This window comes from Vidua chalybeata, chromosome 2 (genome assembly GCF_026979565.1).
Source record: "Vidua chalybeata isolate OUT-0048 chromosome 2, bVidCha1 merged haplotype, whole genome shotgun sequence".
NCBI classification, from domain to species: Eukaryota; Metazoa; Chordata; class Aves; order Passeriformes; family Viduidae; genus Vidua; species Vidua chalybeata.
Window position 1 is genome coordinate 116,075,828 of NC_071531.1, and position 16,056 is coordinate 116,091,883.

General features: G+C 51.4%; 1 protein-coding gene across 5 annotated transcripts in view; it reads left to right on the plus strand.

Annotated features, from left to right (window-relative positions):
• Positions 1-15,120, plus strand: part of LOC128783666 (glutamate receptor ionotropic, kainate 1) — a 109,392-nt gene extending 94,272 nt beyond the window's left edge. For 3 of the 5 annotated variants that reach the window (XM_053934627.1, XM_053934632.1, XM_053934630.1), the window contains 3 exons: positions 1,782-2,007; positions 6,127-6,377; positions 14,699-15,120. In XM_053934627.1, the coding sequence (XP_053790602.1) occupies positions 1,782-2,007; positions 6,127-6,377; positions 14,699-14,854 (633 nt within the window). In that variant the 3' untranslated portion in view covers positions 14,855-15,120. Of the gene's footprint in view, positions 1-1,781; positions 2,008-6,126; positions 6,378-8,357; positions 8,522-14,698 lie in introns of all 5 variants that reach the window. The other 2 variants (XM_053934629.1, XM_053934631.1) reach the window with 1 other exon arrangement.
• Positions 15,121-16,056: the final 936 nt, after the last annotated feature.

Below are 16,056 nucleotides of genomic sequence, written 5' to 3' on the forward strand. Positions count from 1 at the left end.
GATGTCAGATCTGGCCAGAGCAGATGAAAATGCTCCCAAAACAGGACCTGGGCAGCTCAGGACAGTTAAGCCTTGTAGGAGGGCAAGCCAGCAGCACCCAGGCAGCATTCCCATCTGTGGGAATGGCCAAATCTGGGAGAAGTCCAGCTGAAGGCAAGATGTTTCCCATCTACAAGCCGTGACACACATTTATTTCTCCAGACTGCTGTCCTGCTCTGTTTCCAGCATGTCCATAAATCCTCCACTGCTTTCTTGCCCCTCCACCATAGCAGATCTTAGTCCTGTGTTGCAACTTGTGCCAGCTCCTGCCTTCTCAAGTGCAGATGTGTTTCCACTGAAATTAATGAAAATTCAAAGGCCAAATTTGGCACAGGATCCATCTGAGGGAAAAAAAAAAAAAAAAAAAATGGGAGCTGGCAAGTTGAGAAGCCAAGATCTTTCTTATAAACTCTTCTGAATAAGGAATACATCCTTTCACTAAATTCACTGTCAGACTCAGTCTAGTGCATAAACATAGCATCAATTTCAAAAATATTCCCAACTGAGCTATAAAAATGGTCCCTAATTGTGGAGAGCCACTTAACCACCTTCAGAGTTTAATGGTATCCTGTGGCTCACCAAACTGAGGTGGAATTCAGGTGACATTCACAGATACTGAATTTCTAGGTAAGGCATATTAACATTTAAGGCTCAAAGACACAGAAATTCAACTTCTCACAGGAATCCCCCTGAAGCTGGTGTTTAAAACTGAGCCTGGAATCAGCTGAGATGCTGTAAACCAGAGCCAGGGCTTGAGGGACTGAGGAGACACTGCCCTTAACCCCTGTGGCAAAAGGATCACATCCTTGAGTCTGACTGCAATGGGAAGCACAAAGCAGGAGTTTATTTGCTCTGTTTCTCAAACTTTATCCCTCAAGTACGTGACTTCAGGCAAGTGGTGTGAACACGACAGGGGCAGATGAATGCTTTGTTCATCACCAGGCTCTTGGAGCAGTGGGTGTGCCCTGACAGGCAGGAGCAGAGTGTCCTGGGGCAGCAGTGTCCTAGGACAGCAGTGTCCCAGGATAGCAGTGTCCCAGGGCAGCAGTGTCCCAGGGCAGCAGTGTCCAGGACAGCAGTGTCCCAGGGCAGCAGTGTCCAGGACAGCAGTGTCCCAGGATAGCAGTGTCCCAGGACAGCAGTTCTCCAGGACAGCAGTGTCCAGGACAGCAGTGTCCCAGGACCCCAGGACAGCAGTGTCCCAGGGCAGCAGTGTCCCAGGACAGCAGTGTCCCAGGGCAGCAGTGTCCCAGGATAGCAGTTTCCAGGGCAGCAGTGTCCCAGGACAGCAGTGTCCCAGGGCAGCAGTGTCCCAGGATAGCAGTGTCCCAGGGCAGCAGTGTCCCAGGACAGCAGTGTCCAGGACAGCAGTGTCCCAGGACAGCAGTGTCCCAGGACAGCAGTGTCCAGGACAGCAGTGTCCCAGGACAGCAGTGTCCAGCTGTACCAGGTCAGCTGCCTGCGTGCTGCAATCTATGGAGCAGCATGGGCCCAGAAAACTCCAAAGCACTTCACAGCCAGGCCAGTTCCAAAGTTCCTGGCACTGCAAAGAGAGTGGGAACAAGAAGAGATTCCTCAGCATAAAGCCCAGTAAGAGGGAAATGCTGCTGGAAGGAAACCCTGCCACCAGTTCCCTGTCACTCCAGATGTGGTAGGGCCATTGAGGCTGGGGAGGCTGAGGAACATTTGGCAAGGGCAGTTGGGGTGCCGGTGTGATCCTGTGCCTCCTTTTCCCTCCGCAGAAATCCAAAATCTCGACGTACGAGAAGATGTGGGCGTTCATGAGCAGCAGGCAGCAGACGGCACTGGTGAAGAACAACGACGAGGGCATCCAGCGCGTGCTCACCACCGACTACGCCCTGCTCATGGAGTCCACCAGCATCGAGTACGTCACCCAGAGGAACTGCAACCTCACCCAGATCGGGGGGCTCATCGACTCCAAGGGCTACGGCGTGGGCACCCCCATTGGTAAGAGCCGGGGAGCACAGCCACAGTGTCCCCTGAGGCAAACGATCCAGCCAGCCCTGGGATCTCAGAAACAGGACAAGTGAGAATGGATTCATACTGACAAAGCCAGGCCTAGATGGGATGGGGCCTCCCCCACCTGTGAGGGTGGGCAGGCCCTGGCACAGGGTGCCCAGAGCAGCTCTGGCTGCCCCTGGATCCCTGGCAGTGCTCAAGGCCAGGCTGGATGGGGCTTGGAGCAGCCTGGGACAGTGGGAGGTGTCCCCACCCACCTGACTAGAAGGGCTTTAAGGTCCCTTCCCACCCAAACCATTCTGGCATTCTGTATGTGCCCCAAAGAAAGCTGCTTACTCAAAACACTGAAATCCCTGATGCAGGACCTTGAAGTTGATCCTCACTGTTCTTCGGTGTTGCTCTGAGGACCAGAAATACATCTCCTTTAATGCAGAGCTTTAAGACTCCCAATTTCTCCAAACTCTCTCTGGCAGACCTTTTCTAGCATGTCCAGTACCCTTTCTAAGGTCTTCTAATTGTACAGCATTAAAAATTGTGTCAGATTTTTGTGCTGTGCACTTGTGAACAATTGGCAGTGGGGAGCCAGGTTTTGTCCTGTGTTCATGGAATTACGGAGCCACAGAAGGGTTTGGCTTGGAAAGAATCTCAAAGCCCAGCCAGTGCCACCCCCTGCCATGGGCAGGGACACCTCCCACTATCCCAGGTCGCTCCAAGCCCCGTCCAGCTGGGGATTGGTTCATCCATTGCTTGACAGAGCAGATGAAAACAAGGGAGAAACACCTCTGCACTGGGAACTGTCGTTCTTTGTGGTGCTGAGCCCCGCAGACAGATTGTCACAGACATGACATCCCAAGTATATTTTTCCACTGGCTGTGTGAGAACAGCCTTGGCACCCTGAGAAAAGTGATACAAAAGCTAAAATCCCCAGGAATGCCAAACTCATGGCAAGAGTTTCCTTGTGGTTATAAAGCTGCCACACTTTAAGCCAAGAACAATGAAGGAATAATTGGAACAGATGGCAATCCTCAGAGACAGTGCAGCCATTGGAAATGCAGCTGTGAAATATATTTATAAGATGCTTCTTGTATGAGAAGTGCACCTTTATTTTTTTGTTAAGAAAAGCCTTCAAAATTCAGGGGAATAGATGTCCCCAAGCACTGTGGAATAATCCAGCATCATTAAGCATCTCATAAACAACTGATTTCATAAACAAGATAAACCTGCCACTATTCAGAGGGACCCCTGAGGCTCTGTTATTTCTCTCAGAGCATTCAAGAGTATTGACTGCAGAGGCTGTATGGGGGAAAAAAGAAAAAAACCCAACATTTTTAAAAGGGTTGTCTGTGACCTTTAACACCAGATCTTCAGCAATGCTTAACTGGCCTGCAGGGGAATGTAAAACCACAGAGCCTGGGACTCCAGAGTTGCCAGTGAGGGAGCTGGACAGCACCTGATGGCTCCTGAAGAAACAGGGAGGAGAATTCTTGAATCTGGGAAATGTATTATTTTACCAGAGCATCTTCTGCAAGTAAAATACAGCAGTTGCAGGCGTCAGGAGGAATTTCTCCATGGAAAGGGTGGCCAGGCCTTGGCAGGGGCTGCCCAGGGAGGTTTGGAGTGCCCATCCCTGGGGGGGTCAGAAAGGCCTGCACATGGCACTCACTGCTCTGGGCTGGGGACCAGGTGGGCATTGGGCACGGGCTGGACTCGGTGCTCTCTGTTCTTTTCCACCCTCAGTGATTCTGGGATTCTGTGTCAGGGCAGGTTCAACTCCAGGATCAGTGCCAGGCTGATGCAGGTAATTCTAACAGCTAAAGCTCTTCCCAGTTCCTTGGGAGACTGCTAAGAAAGTAGATAAATGCATTTCCTGGCCAAAGAGGTTTGTTAATAGCTCAGAGGCCATAAGTAATGTGCTGAATATTTAAAGAGGTGTGGAGATGGATTTGTGGGTGGTGGTAGAGCTCACCAATAAACCACCACCAGTGCAGCTCTCCAGGCACTCTTGACAAACTCTAAGAGCCCGTGCAGAAATCTGGAGGCGCCTGTTACATTCCAGATGAATTGTGGTAATCCTGATTGCAACATAAACACCACAAGAAAGAATGAACAACCCCACAAATCCTGTGTTGTGACTCTGGCTGCTCCACTTTACTTCCCAGCTGTGTCCTTCCAGACAGGGGAAATGGATGAGTCCTGCAGCCTTACACATTGCAGGGGACAAGGCACAAACAATTCTGCACTCTCTTCTGCGAGGCACTGCTGTTTTCAGGGGTAATAATTCACTCCTCTGTGCAAAGCCAGTGTTTGGAGGTGTTTCTGGCCTGTTTTCTGTGCTGTTATTTTTGGGTCTTTAACAGCAAGCACACAATCCATCCATTCTTGCAGCAGGCACATTTTCCTCTCAGAGCTGGCTGCCCCCAGCTGTGCTGGTCTCTGGCTTCCCAGATGGATTTGGGATAGTCTGACACGTGTCTCCTGGCAGCTGTGGTCACAGCATGGCCCAGTGCTGGCAGTGCTCTGGCCCAGCAGCAGCTGAGTGTGGCACAACAGATGAGGAATTGCAATGTTCCTCACGCTGTTCTCCTCAGACAGGGCTGGGGGATGAAGGAGATGGAGAGCAGCGAGGGGGACGTGGATCCACGGGACGAGTGTTTTTCACAACGTCTTGCACAGCAAAATAAGGAGCAAAACTGAAGCTGTGAAGGCTGTTTTGATGCATAAGGACTCGGGAGCGGTGCCTCAGTGAGATTTTTATGAAGTTCCATGTGATCCCTGCAATTCTGGCACACATTCTGCCTTAAAGCTTGGTTTGCCTTGATGGAGTTCGGTTTGCAACACCTTTAATGTGCAGCAAAATGAGACTTTGATGAAATAGTGGTTGAAGAAAATCTGAGAATCACAGAATGGCCTGGACTGGGAGGGACTGTGAATCCCATCCAGTGCCACCCCTGCCATGGGCAGGGACACCTCCCACTGTCCCAGGCTGCTCCAAGTGTCCAGCCTGACCTTGGACACTGCCAGGGATCCAGGGGCAGCCACAGCTGCTCTGGGCACCCTGTGCTGGGGTCTCCTCACCCTCATAGGGAAAAACTTCTTTCCAATAGCCCACCCAGTCCTGCCCTCTGGCAGTGGGAAGCCATGTGTCTCTCCATGTCTTATTAATGTGCTACTAAAGGACAGGAAAGGGAAAAGAAATAGCTGCAGGGCTTTCAGCTCTGCATTTCTGCCCAGACTCCGAATGTTTCCAGCTGTAGGGAGTCCAGCATGGCAGGATTTGGGAGCACACGTGTGCCTTTGGAGCCAAACAGCATCTCACAGAATCACAGAACCATTCTTACAAGCCCGCCCTCCTTGCAATCACAAAATCCTGGTCCAACAAAGTGTCTCTCACAAACACAGGCTGCAGGATTTTGGAAAATGGAGAGGCTGAGCAGAGTGTGTGAAAGCAAATCTAAGCAGACTGAGCCACGCAGTGTGACCCAGTCCTTGCCAGACACTGTCCAGGCCCATAAAGCCGGAAAGCCTGCACACACATCATTTTTAGCAAATGGTGGCTTGCAAGCCAAAAGCATGAAATTGTTGCTATTTTCAGCTTGCAGGGCCGCTATTGTTGCAAATCACAATAAAAAGGACTTGTCCACACAGTGTTCTTACAAGCTGTAGGAAGCTGAGGAGGAGCTGTGAGTGTAAATGGGAAGAGAAAGTGTCTGAGTGCCTGTGGACTCCTCTGAGGCAGCCCTCATTTACAGGCAGCAGGAAAAACCAACAGATGCTGGAGTCAATAGAAGGGATGCAAAGCGGAAATTCTCAAAGAGTGCTCACAGCAATATTCAAATATGATGTGGAGGAACGCCTTAGCAAGAAAACCCACTGCCTAGGCTTAAATAAACCTCACTAGGAGACCCTAAAATTATCATGAATTCTCAAATAACAACACCAGTGGAGCCTTCTGCTTCCCAGTCCCCAGGGCAGACACCAACAGAGATTCCCCTTCCCACCTCCAGCCTTTCCAGCCGGAATAATCCCCCCTGTGCTAAGGCAGGCTTCTGCCTCAGACGGTGGCAGCTGCTCCCTGCAGCACTGCCAGGCCTCGCTGTCCCCTTGCAGGGTCCCCGTACAGGGACAAGATCACCATCGCCATCCTGCAGCTGCAGGAGGAGGGCAAGCTGCACATGATGAAGGAGAAGTGGTGGCGAGGCAACGGCTGCCCCGAGGAGGACAGCAAGGAAGCCAGCGCCCTCGGGGTGGAGAACATCGGGGGCATCTTCATCGTGCTGGCGGCGGGGCTGGTGCTCTCCGTGTTCGTGGCCATCGGCGAGTTCATCTACAAATCGCGCAAGAACAGCGACATCGAGCAGGTGAGTGACCCCGCCCTGCTCCTCCGGGCTGAGCCCGGCGCACGGGAGCGCTCTGCGGCACTCGCCTCCTGGATGGAGCGTGCATTTCCTGCTGCTGAGCTCTCACCAGGCGGTCCTGCCTCGAACGGCAAATCATTCCTTCATAACGACAGGGAAGTGCCTCACCCACGGTTCTGCTGCTTAGCAGGGCAGTGCAGAAAAAGGGCAGTTAATTTCTCAAACAGTTTCTGGTTGAACTTCAGGACTTCCAGCATAAATTACACTGGAAAGGAATAAACCACATCTGGGCCGTTGGGTTTTTTATAGGGCATTATCACAAGCCACTTGAGTAACAGAGGAAAGCAAATCCCAAGAGTCGTTTTCCTCTTGCTCTAGAAAGCATCTTTTTTCAGAGCCAGGGATTTACCAGCTGTGCTGAAGGATGCACTTCAAAGCAGGGAGATCTACTGAGAGGTGATGGAGGCCACTGTAATGTAAGATTGTGGAGCCAAGGAAGTTCTGGTTATAGCTCCACTGAAGTGCAATGAGCGATTTAAAAGGACAGAGGAAAACAAAGGACATGCTGTGTGTACATCACAGCTTGGGCGTTAGAGCGGTTTGTGAGAAGGGATCAATCCTTAAAACCGAGTGTAAACACCCCTTAGAGACCCGCCAGCGCTGCGAAAGAGGCAGGGCTGAGCAGGAACTTGGCGAGTGTTCCTAAGCTGACAGCCAGCCCCTCCTGCCCCTCCTGTCCTGGCTCCGTCCCGGACCCTGCTGTGGCCCTGTTTGGTTCCTCTTCTCTCCAGCAGGACTTTCCCGAGGGACGAGGGGACCTCACCCTGCAGGACCAGGGTGTGACCCTGAATCCCCAAAGGTTCCCATTTCCTCGCTCCGGGCTCCCAGACATGAGGCACCCACCTCGAAGCGGGTTAAGTTCTCTTTGCACTTTGAGGTGGAAAAGGCTGGAGCTTTTCCATGGGGGATTCCCCCTCCCCATCCAAGGTGTTATCCTACAAGGGTGGCGACATAAATGCCAGGAGTGGCTGTTGAGACAAAGACCCTCCCCGAGGGCAGCAGGGATGCGTGGGAGGAGAAGGGAACATTTTGAGCTCACTCTGGGAGGTGCACTTTGCATTAAAAGCCGTGTCACTGTCCGCAAAAAAACAGATGCAGCTCACAGAGCAATCCCAGGACATGCCAGTCAAAGGGTCCCTGGTTTGGGATAAGGCAGAGATAAAGGATTAATGTATTTGCACATATTGCAGCTTTCTAATTAGTACTTTAGCCCATTTTAGCACAAAAAGCATAAAAAATGTATTGGTGTCTTTGTTTTGTTCATGTCTCGGGAGATCGTTTATTTAAATACGTTTTGGAGAACAGTTGCAGCTAATTAAAATATTTAGTATAATTAAAATGTTTAGTTTAAGTGCTAACATGGTGCAGAATACCCTGGAAACTTTGCAGGAGTCTATGCAAGGCAATGCCTCCCTGAAGCCAGGGCTAAAGCAGACCTAAAGCTTTAGGCCAGGGGTGTTAATTTACCAAGCAGTGAGTGGGGTGAATAACAGAATTCGGGGTTGCACACACGTGTGCACACCCCCATTTCCGCACCTGCACTGCTGCTGCTCAGCACGGTGTTGCCTAATAACTAGAATCAGCAAGTGAGTTAATGTGGCACATCCTGCTTGTTTTCCAGAAGCAATTTCACCGAGAGCACAACACCAGCGATTCCACCGTTTCTGTCTGGTTTCTCTGGGATTGTTTTCTCTTTTCCCTGGTGAGATAAGCAGCTTAGATGGGAAACGCTGTGCAGGGTGTGTTATCACTAAGCTAATCTAAAGCATTGTAAAGCATTGTTGAATACAGTCCGTGACACTTCTGTTCCCATAAGTGGAGTCTCTTTTGATTTAAATGCCTTTTGAATCATTCTCATGCTTGTTTTCAGTTTTGCTTCGTTCATTTATTTACTTTCTCCATTTCTCTTCTCTTGCATGCAAGGCCTTTTGTTTCTTTTACGGACTGCAGTGTAAACAACCCCACCCGTCCAACTCCACCTCGGGCACCACCTTATCCACGGAGTTAGACTGTGGCAAGTTAATCCGGGAGGAGCGAGGGATCCGAGCACAGCCCTCGATCCACACGGTGTAGTCAGGAGAGTCAAGGTGTGTCCGGGAGAGCGTCACGCCCAGGCAGGGCTCAGCCCTGCCAAGGGTTAACACAGGGGATAAACTGATGTAGGGTAAATTGCCAAAAATCGGGCAGTTTAAATGCGTGTCACAGGAAATAATTACACCCCCAGCAGGGAGCTCAGCAGAGCCTCTCAGAATTATCGCAGCCTCTCATGTACAATTGTCACCTTGTCATTTCCTGGGGTATTTCACCCGCTTCAGGTAAGAAAAAATATTTACCTCCTTTTCATCTCCTCCCCAACCCGAGCCGAACAGTGAAAGTCACTGAAAGCAGGGACGAACATCCAGCTTGGTCTCTGCTGCAAGTGGGCCAGGCAGCTCTGAATTCAGAACCTCCCAAACACCCTGCAGGGCTCCATTAACTTCCTGAACCCCTGGAACCAGCAGCCGGAGATGTTGAGCTGGCATCTCTTATTCCCTGTGTCAATATTTAATGAATTTTAATTCCGCCATTTAAAATGCATTACTCAAAGCCGGCAAGTAACTATCATAGCACAAAATCAGACCCATCAGTTAAATGTTATGCCATGTAACCATTAAGGACATACTCAACAGGAGCACCCTCGGGCAACGCCCACACAGACCATTAGTAGGGCAACTCCGTTGTCTTGTTTGGGCAATTCACGAGGTTCATTTGTAACAGAGAAACTCCTTTGTGGGAAAGTCGGGTATCAGTTTATCCCAGACAGCAAAGCCCTGGCATTGCTTTGCATATTGCACCCTGGTGGCATATTTTGTGTAGGAGGCTGGCACTGGATGTGTTTTACACCCTGGGAGGACAACACTTGGATTTCCTCCAGCCCTCAGCCAGTCAGGGGCTGACAGGGCAGGGGACAATGGACTGGATGTGGTTTCGCCACCAAAAAACATATGTCAACAATTTGAGATGCACAAAGTGCACAGAAATACCAGCTCGAGGGATGTCATGAACTGTGGCAAACCCCAGTGTTCCCAAACCCTTTTACCTGTATTCCATTGTATCTCAGATTCCCATCAGTCTCACCAGCTCATCTCCCTCCCCTCAGCCCTATTTTATGTTTTCCTGCCCAGTGGAGCTCCTGCTCATCAGACAAGTTACTGCTCTGTTTTCCTGGGGCCATTTCTGCCCCTTGCTGCAGTCAGGGGCCTGGATGGAGTGGATTCCTTCTCACCCAAAGTGCTCCCCCTTGGATGGCTCCCGTGTAGCTGGCTCCTGAGGACAGCCAGAGCAAGCAGTGCCCCGCGATCTCCTCTCAGCCCTGTCCCAGTGCTGATGCTGCCGGCAGCAGGCTGGAGTGCTTTGTGACAAAGCCGTGCTGCTCGCAGCTCGGCTGCTCCAGCTCTCCCCTGCCCATGCGGGACTGGGAGTTCATGCTGCACTCCAGATGCTGCAAGAAATTGTCTTGCTCAGAATGGTCTCTTAACTTGTCGGAATGGGGCCCTGGAAGCTTTGGCTCTCCATAAAATGCTCCTTCTTGCCAGCAAAGACCTGAATTAGGTCCTCTGAATGCCTGATTTAAGAAAACACTTTTTATTTGCAGATTCTCAGTGGAAGATACTTAAAACTAATTAAATTCAGCTCCTCTCAACTCTCAGAAGAGAAGGAAGATGCCTAATGTGTTTATCTCCACCATTGCTCCATGCAAGAAATCCTCTGGGTTGCAGCTTGGGCCGGTTTTGTAATTGTTCCTTAGATTCGTGCTGGATCCAGAGCGTTTCTGTCACTTGCTGGGTAAACATTTTCCCAGCTGTCAGTCCCACAGCCCCGTTGGCAGGGACAGCCATCGTTCCCTGGGTTTAGCTGTCCCACAGACAGCCCCACGGGCTGGCAGCCGTTCCCTGGGGGAATGCCAGAGCAGCTCCTGCTGTTCCTGACAGAGCCTCATCCCTGGCTACAAAAACAGTTATCAAAAACAATCACTGGTGCTCAGGTGACGTGGGAGAGCAGCAAGCAGCTTTTCTGATTGTTCTTGTGCACAGAGCACAAAGGAACAGCTTCTGTGAGTGGGGAAGAGTTAAATTAATCCCTGGGTTACTGTCACACTGTTTTGACAGTCACTGCTCAATAGACTCTGGCAGGTTAAAGGAGTTAATCTGGGGATCTCCTCGTGCCATCAGAATTTGCCTCTCTTCATGCCATCTGTGTGACAGAATACTCACACAGATCCTCAGTGTGCCCCAGCAGCAGTTTGCTCACTAAAAGAAACTATTTCGGACGTTTTTCCTTCTGTGCAAAAATAAATCCATTTTCTCTCAGCACAAGACACAGGTCAGTGTCCCAGCTATGGGCGCAGGAAAAAAATCCTGACTTCTGCACTTCCTCCTCTGTCCCTGAGCTGCTCAGGAGTTCTTCCAGAATGAAATCTGCCCCACATCTTTTGATTTTCATAATTCTCAGCACTTCAACAACACACTGGGTTTTGAGTGGATTCTTTATTGTTATTTGGTTGGTTTTGCAAGATATTAATAAAATGCCTTGTCCTCAGTGGTAGCCCAGCAGCAGAAGCAACAGATTGATAAAGCCTGACTACAACTCTTTTTTTTTTTTTTCTTTTTCATTGTTTCTACTTTATGTTATTTATTTATTTGTTTGTTTTTTAATTCTGAATCTGTAATTCTCCTAAAGCTTAGCACAGACCTCTGCATGGGAGTGCAAGGAAGGATTTGGGAGCTTCATGACTAAGCTTTAGTAGCTGCTGAAATGACCGAAGGGCACAGAGAAAGAGTCCCACATCACACGGAGAGCAGAACCTAGTCTGTTTTTAAAGGATGACATTTCCTTTTCCTTTTACATGCCATGGCCAGCAGCATTTTGACACTGCCAGAATGAGAAACTTAAGCTGGCTGAAAGCAAAATGTTAAATTCATTATTAAGTTGTAAAAGGGATTGATCTGTGCTCACTCTGCTCTTGCCCTGGGCAGACCTCAGCAGTGGACTGACCAGCATGGGAAAAAAAGGGGTTTTAAAGCAACCCTTTCAGTCTGGCCACCTGAATATGAGACAAAAGGACAGCATATCACCCTTTTGAATCGAATTTTCATGTCAACATCCCCTTTTTGAATGCCATTTTGCAGGTGCTGCTTGGAGGGCTTGGGCTCAGAGGTCTTGGGCTTCCCCATGGGGTGTGTTCCTTGTCCATGGCTTTCCTATAAACCCCACACCATTCTGGCTGAGGCTGTGCTCGCTCTGCACCACTTTTCCTAAGAATACCTTGGAGTCTTCCTGATAATAATTATTTTAAAATTCAAAGCAGTTGGAAGTGGAGCCACTGGGCACTCCACAGATCAGATATTATAAACCTCCCAGCAATATGTTCTGTGTATGTGTCTGCAGATGCAAAATGAACTTCACGGGGCTGTTTTGTGGAGATGAATGTGAAAGGCGCTGTGGTTATTGCACAGTCTGAGTAATAGGAACCCTGTTGGAAAATTAAAATACCAGCCTTATTAACAAGGCAGTAAAATGCACTCTTTCACCTGCAGAAATCCTCCCTGTCTGCACTCTGCAGAGAGTAATGGCTGGGATTAAATACAACGCATTAGGAGGTTAGTGAGAAACACAGGGAAAGAAAATAAAAGTAAGGATCCTACAAAGGATTAATAGGGTCCTGTCTCTAGTTACCACGGAGTTCTGGATTAACTGTGTAACCCAGATTTTAAAAACCCGGTTAAAGCTGAGGCCACAGAGAGCAGCAATCCGGGCCAGGTCAGCCACTCAGAGCCTTCGGGCTCGTTCATTTGGGGATCAGCGGCGCTGCTCTCCAGAAAAGCCGGGAGCGATGCAGAAAGGGTGTCCCGAGGATACCTGCTCCTCCTGCTGCTCCGGGGGGAAGGAGCGCCGGGATCCCCGGCTTATCTCCACACAGCGAGGGTGTTTAAATGGTAATTGCAGCAGCAGAGGCCTGCCCACCGCAGCTGTCATTCCACAGAACGGCACGCACTGCCCTGCCCTGCCTGCGCCCATTGACTCTGGGCAGTGGCACCAATTAACAGGAGTTTAATTGACCTCCGAATCGTAGGTGAACAAAAATGCAGCACCTCGGAGAAGGAGAGTGTTGAGCCATGGATCTGGCAGGGTCTGGGATCTCAGCCTGTGTGCAGCCCAGCCCGTGAGGACGAGGTGGCACACACAGGACACAAAATTCACACCCACACCCGGCACACACTTCACTCAGCTTGGTGAAGCTTTGTTTTCCCCTGCTGCCATCACTCACTGTTATATAGAAATAATCTGTTCATGTATATTTGCACAGAACAATTGTTGTGGAGGGGTTTTTTTTGCAAAGCCAGATACTTCCACTTAAAGGCTACTTGTGTTTCTTTGTGTTACATGTAATTATTCCAGCTGTGGATTTTAAAATATGTTTCCACTTGCCCCAAATGTCTTTGTTCATGTTGTGATGGTGGGAAGAATGAAGATCTCTTCTTTCTTTCCAAGCCATTCAGCTCCCTTATTCTTGTGGTAATTATCTCCTTTCCTCACCACACAATATTTGAAAAGATCCTTCCAAAGAAAAGAAGAAGATTGAGGCCTGCGCTATATTTGAGAGATGTCTGTTCATTTCCTGAGGGAAAAATGACTAAACCACAAGGAAATCTTTAAAAAAACTCTTATTGGTTTTCTCCAGCATGCTCATGGGTTTTTGTGACTAAAGTATATGTGTTTAAAAGGAAAACTTCTCTTTTGTAAGGTCAGGGTCACCTGAGAAAGGGTACGTTTTGTGACACTAAGCCACCTAAACACCGCGAAGGCGCCCGTGGGGAATTCCGGAAACATTCACAAAAGCCTTTAGTTGAGCCAAAGTGAAATGAAAGCCAGTGGAAGATGAGCTGGGGGAAACCCCTGCTGTGTGCAGTCACCTGTCTGTCCCGGGATTTATTCCCAGCTGGATGCCCCGAGGAGCTCCCTGAGCCCCGTGAGGGCCCAGGCCCGGCTCCGGCCAGGCTGAGGGGCTTGGTGAGGGGCTCAGTGAGGGCTCGGTGAGGGGCTCAGTGAGGACTCGGTGAGGGGCTCAGTGAGGGGCTCAGTGAGGGCTCAGTGAGGGCTCGGTGAGGGGCTCAGTGAGGGCTCAGTGAGGGCTCGGTGAGGGGCTCGGTGAGGGCTCGGTGAGGGCTTGGGCCTGGCTCGGCTATGTCTGAGGGGCTCGGTGAGGGGCTCGGTGAGGGCCCGGGCCCGGGGGCTCGGTGAGGGGCTCGGTGAGGGTGCGGGCCTGGCTCCGGCCACGCCTGAGGGGCTCGGTGAGGGGCTCGGTGAGGGGCTCGGTGAGGGCCCGGGCCCGGGGGCTCGGTGAGGGGCTCGGTGAGGGTGCGGGCCTGGCTCCGGCCACACCTGAGGGGCTCGGTGAGGGGCTCGGTGAGGGGCTCGGTGAGGGCACGGGCCCGGCTCCGGCCGGGCTGAGGGGCTCAGTGAGGGGCTCAGTGAGGGCCCGGGCCCGGGGGCTCGGTGAGGGGCTCGGTGAGGGCTCGGGCCTGGCTCCAGCCGGGCTGAGGGGCTCGGTGAGGGCCCGGGCTCGGTGAGGGGCTCGGTGAGGGCTCAGGCCCGGCTCGGCCGCGCCTGAGGGGCTCGGTGAGGGCCCGGGCCTGGCTCAGCTGTGCCTGAGGGGCTCGGTGAGGGCCCGGGGGCTCAGTGAGTGGCTCGGTGAGGGCCCAGGCCCGGCTCGGCCATGCCTGAGGGGCTCGGTGAGGGCTCGGTGAGGGCTCGGTGAAGGGCTCGGTGAGGGCTTGGTGAGGGGCTCAGTGAGGGGCTCAGTGAGGGCTCGGTGAGGGGCTTGGTGAGGGGCTCGGTAAGGGGCTTGGTGAGGGGCTCGGTGAGGGGCTCAGTGAGGGGCTCAGTGAGGGCTCGGTGAGGGGCTCGGTGAGGGGCTCGGTGAGGGGCTCGGTGAGGGGCTCGGTGAGGGGCTTGGTGAGGGGCTCAGTGAGGGCTTGGTGAGGGGCTCGGTGAGGGGCTCGGTGAGGGGCTCGGTGAGGGCGCAGGCCCGGCTCGGCCGTGCCTGAGGGGCTCGGTGAGGGCCCGGGGACTCGGTGAGGGGCTCGGTGAGGGCGCTGATGCGGCTCGGCCATGCCTGAGGGGCTCGGTGAGGGCTCGGTGAGGGACTCGGTGAGGGCTCAGGCCTGGCTCCGGCTGGGCTCTCCACAGCGGCAAGCGTTTAATGCCATCCCCTCTGCCCACAGTGTCTTTCCTTCAACGCCATCATGGAGGAGCTGGGAATTTCCCTCAAGCACCAGAAGAAGCTGAAGAAGAGGCCGAGGACGAAGGGGAAATCGTCCTTCCCGAGCATCCTGACGTGCCAGCAGCGGCGCACGCTGAGGAAGGAGACCGTGGCGTGAGCGGGACAGAGCCACCCTGCCCCAGGGGACACAAACTCCCGCTCCTCAGAGGCTCTCTGTGGTTTCTTTTTTTAATCTAGAGGTACAGCAGCTGAAATGCTCGCCTAGACTGATGTACTACTGATCCCCCGGCAGGTGTCTGGCTCTTCCTCTGGGCTGGATTTCTCTGCTCACCTGATCTGCATCTCTGTCCCCTCCCCGTGCATCGCTGTATGTGCTTTCTAAATAAATAAATAAACAACTGACAGGGTTCTTTTTTCCAAGAATCTGGGAGTGAAACTTTTCTTTTCCCTTCTGAAGCAAAGATTGCAGCTCTGCTGAGCACGGTTGTTTAGGAACCAGGCCCCAGACACCAAAGTGAAAATCCACAGCATTAACCCATAAACTGTGGGTACAGAAATGGATAAAGTACAAGGGTATCCAACAACAAGGCCCTTCTATTTCGTCTGATACTGTAAGGAACACTCTGCAGTCTCTTTTCTGTGAGCAACTTGCTTTCCACCATCTTTTCCCTTCTCCAATTCTTTTAAAACATGATTATTTGGTAATACCATAGCACCGAGTGATACCATCAGCAGGTGCTTGTATTTAAAAAGAAAAATCAAAATCTCACAAGGAGTGACCGGTGAGCAACACTGACACAATCACACTGCCGTTTCCCGCAGATCCTGATGCCAGTAGAACTGCTCTTGATTTGGAAATTGAAATCTCTGAGAAATGAGGGCTGAGAATGCTCAGTTTATAAGTGTTATAACAATGACCACCAAGATAACAGATGGTCTGGCTTGGATTGGCTGACCCCTCTGTGGTGCAGGCAGGGAGAGTTTCAGCCTGGGTTTATGGACATCAAAGGCTTATTAAGGACCCCTTCCCTCATCCATGGAGGGTCGAGTTCTTAAAGAAGGAAATTCATCAGATTAACAAAGCCTAGCTTTGACAGAATCATATTAGTTCCTGCTCATTTCCTCCCACTTACTCAAAAAATACTTACTTCATGGAAGTGCTTGTCAGGCAACGCAAAATTCCCTGGATTTTCCTTTTCCTTCCTCTGAGAACAGGAATTATTATTGCTGTTTTCCAGCACTTCATCTGGACGGTGCCTGCCCTCCAGGTTTGGGGCAGTGGGGCAGGAGAGAGCAGGGTCTTTTTCAGGTGCCTCCAGTGGGAGGCTGGAGCCTCAGTGCCTCCTTTGGGCAGCTCAG